Source organism: Verticillium alfalfae, genomic scaffold (assembly GCF_000150825.1).
Source record: "Verticillium alfalfae VaMs.102 supercont1.9 genomic scaffold, whole genome shotgun sequence".
Taxonomy (NCBI): Eukaryota; Fungi; Ascomycota; class Sordariomycetes; order Glomerellales; family Plectosphaerellaceae; genus Verticillium; species Verticillium alfalfae.
In genome coordinates this window covers 950,208-953,072 of record NW_003315030.1, presented here as the reverse complement: position 1 = coordinate 953,072, position 2,865 = coordinate 950,208, and the positions used below count along the sequence as shown (strand labels likewise).

Below are 2,865 nucleotides of genomic sequence, written 5' to 3'. Positions count from 1 at the left end.
ACCCCCTTCAGCGGTGGACATCATCGTCGGTACCGTATTTTTAATAAGGCGCGATTGACTATGCGCGCGCTTTCATCCTTAAATATACTCGCTGAAGCAATAATTATTGGCGTAAGATGCAGATAATCTTGCATTGTTGTGACGTTTTTTTCCCCCCTTGACCACCGTTTTTCACTCTTGACATGGCGCACAGCAACGACAAAAACAACACGGCAAGTGCGTCGGCAGGGGCTTTGGAAGCTGGGCTCGATCCTGGACTTACATCCGATTCCTCGGACGTCTCGGGCGTCGATAACCCTGACCGTGATCTAGGTCGGCTGCCGTGGCTCTGTGTAGCAGGGTCTGCGATGTTTTTGGTCTGTACTTTCGGTAAGTGCAAGCTCGCTTTTCGCCCTGATCTTGGTCTCACGGTTACTACAGGATTCATGCAAGGCATAGGCACTATTCAAGTCTACATTCAGCTAAACCAGTTAAATGACTACACAACTCGGGACATCGGCTGGATTGTAGGTTTATACACATCTCTAAGCCTTCTCCTCGGACTGCAGGCGGGGCCTCTGATGGACCGCTACGGGCCACGGCTTCTAGCGCCTGCTTCGGCTGCCATGAATATCTCCATGGTCTTCCTTCTGGCCGAGTGCACGCAATACTGGCATTTTATGCTTTGCTTAGGGCTACTGGGTGGAATTGGCGCCGCCACTACTACAACGGTGGCTATCTCCACGATCAGCAAGCTATTTACCTATCGCCACGGGGCCGCAATGGGATGTGCTTTCTCCGGCTCCTGTCTCGGCGGTGTATTCTTCCCTCTTATTTTGCAGGCTATACTCCCTAAATGGGGGTGGACTTGGTCAATTCGAGTCCTGGCCTTCATCGTCACCGGCCTCATGGTTGGGGGCTGTTTATGCTACCTGCCCGCTGCTAGACTTATCGTTAAAGCAGAGAGCGGGACGGCACCTGAGTATAAGGCTTCGTCGGTGATTCCTAACCTCGAACCCTTTAGGTCTCTGCCCTTCACGTTCATTACGTTGGGGTATTTCCTGCTAGGGTTCGCCATGTTCGGTATCAATGGACTACTTCCTACTTTCGCTAACCGAAGTGGGTTCACTGAATCGGCGGGCTATACCTTAGTCGCATTGTCGAATGGGTTCTCGCTCCTTGGACGCCTGCTACCCGGTATTGTATCGGACTATATCGGCTGTTTTAATGTACTCCTTATTATGGTACCCCTGACCTTCATTTGCACGGCATCGCTGTTCGTGCCCCTTGATACCAGCTCGATCGGGCCTTTCTACGCTTTCGCCTGTCTGTGGGGATTCGGTTCAGGTTCGTGGCTTTCGGTCATTCCTGGTAAGCCCAAGATCAAGTCGCTGATACTTCTCGAGTACTGATAGGTTATAGGCTGTATTGGAAAGACATGCCGGTCCGAGAATTTCGGCAGGTATTATGGTACGTGACTCAAACTCTGAGATGTAGCATTAGTCTAATAGAAAGGCAGGGACGACAACTGCCCTAGTCAGCATAGCAGCTTTGACATGCATCTCAGTCGCAGGTGAAGTTCTGGAAACGTCTGGCCACACAGCGGCATCTGGCTTGTTCTTGGCCGTTGTTGGTCTAGGTGGCATCAGTGTATTCGTTTCCAAATCCTTGCTGGTCGGAAGCTTCACAGCCTTGACTGCGAGGGCTTGATCTCGACATGCGGCGCCGAATCTTCGACGAGCCAATCCCGTGAGCAACAATACAGTGGCCAAAGACGGGCGGACATCCCCCGGATAGGAACCCGAACACAAGTGCCGACAGATCTCCCGCGTGCGAGAAAATACCACGCAGAATGGGGCATCCCCGGTCCAGGCTTTCAGAGAGAGATTCGCAACGAGGAGACACCGATGATGAAAGAACCTTCGGGAATTCGCTATCTTAGTCTGGTTCGTCCGAACCTTGCACTTGACCAGGCTGTGCCTCTTCGACAGCGCTCAGTTGATTCCAGCGTCATGTGGGCACGAGCAACTACAGGCAAGTCAGAGATGACGGAGAAAAGAAGCAGTAGAAAGCACATCAGAGGCGTTCCGTTGAGCGTTTGGAGTGATATGGACGTCTTGAGGCGTGCTGCTGTAACTCTGAGCCGGCTCTCTGAGCCGGCTCTCGGATGGCTGCACTTGATTGAGGACAATGCAGTAGTTTCAAAGAAAGACCTGGCAGGTGAACAACGCGGGGTGTATGGCATCAAAAACACAGCAAGCAAGCAGGCGGATGAAGGTCAGGGTTGGAGTTGTGCCAGGCAACAGAGTCGTACAGTGGCACAGCACTGAAGGCAAGGGCAGGGGCGGCGGGGCAGAATTGGTGAGAGGGCCCATTTTCGGGCGGCCGGGCGGAACTGCTGCCTATGCCCAACCTGCAAGGCTTCATTCACTCCATCCACCGAGGCACGGCGCGAGGCAAGGGGTGGTGTTTGCAGCCTTTCGATTGTAAGTCTGCTCCTCCAAATCAAATTCGAGGTTCTTTTATTCGCTTTCTCGATCCTGTTCTCATGAGCCGCTTGGTAAGTCATGGGCAACGACATAACTCACTTATGAATCGTCCACGGGGCGGACAGTTGCTTGGTGGAGCTGAGGCCACACGAAAGGGAAATAAATGGCTGAGGTGGGCATCTATGGAACTCTCTGCGCAATGCTTGGATGGTTCAGAGTCAGGCGCAGTTGCGATGTGGCTTCGTCAGTTGGGCCACCAGTCGAGTTCAATGCTTGTGTTAGATGGCTTATCATGAATTCGCAATCCTATGATATGAGGTCGGGGATGATCATAAGCAGCGCCCTTCTCCAGGTGATCCAGGCGAACGAAGAGCCGTCCCTACATCGGAACCGTGAA

General features: G+C 52.7%; 1 protein-coding gene across 1 annotated transcript; it reads left to right on the top strand.

The window, feature by feature from the left end:
- Nucleotides 1–182: 182 nt before the first annotated feature.
- Nucleotides 183–1,689, top strand: VDBG_07245 (conserved hypothetical protein; the record flags this gene model as incomplete). The annotated part of the gene is made up of 4 exons (XM_003002628.1): nucleotides 183–369; nucleotides 421–1,326; nucleotides 1,402–1,449; nucleotides 1,553–1,689. 4 exons carry the CDS (start codon nucleotides 183–185, stop codon nucleotides 1,687–1,689), a joined length of 1,278 nt encoding a protein of 425 aa, XP_003002674.1.
- Between the last annotated feature and the right edge of the window lie 1,176 nt (nucleotides 1,690–2,865).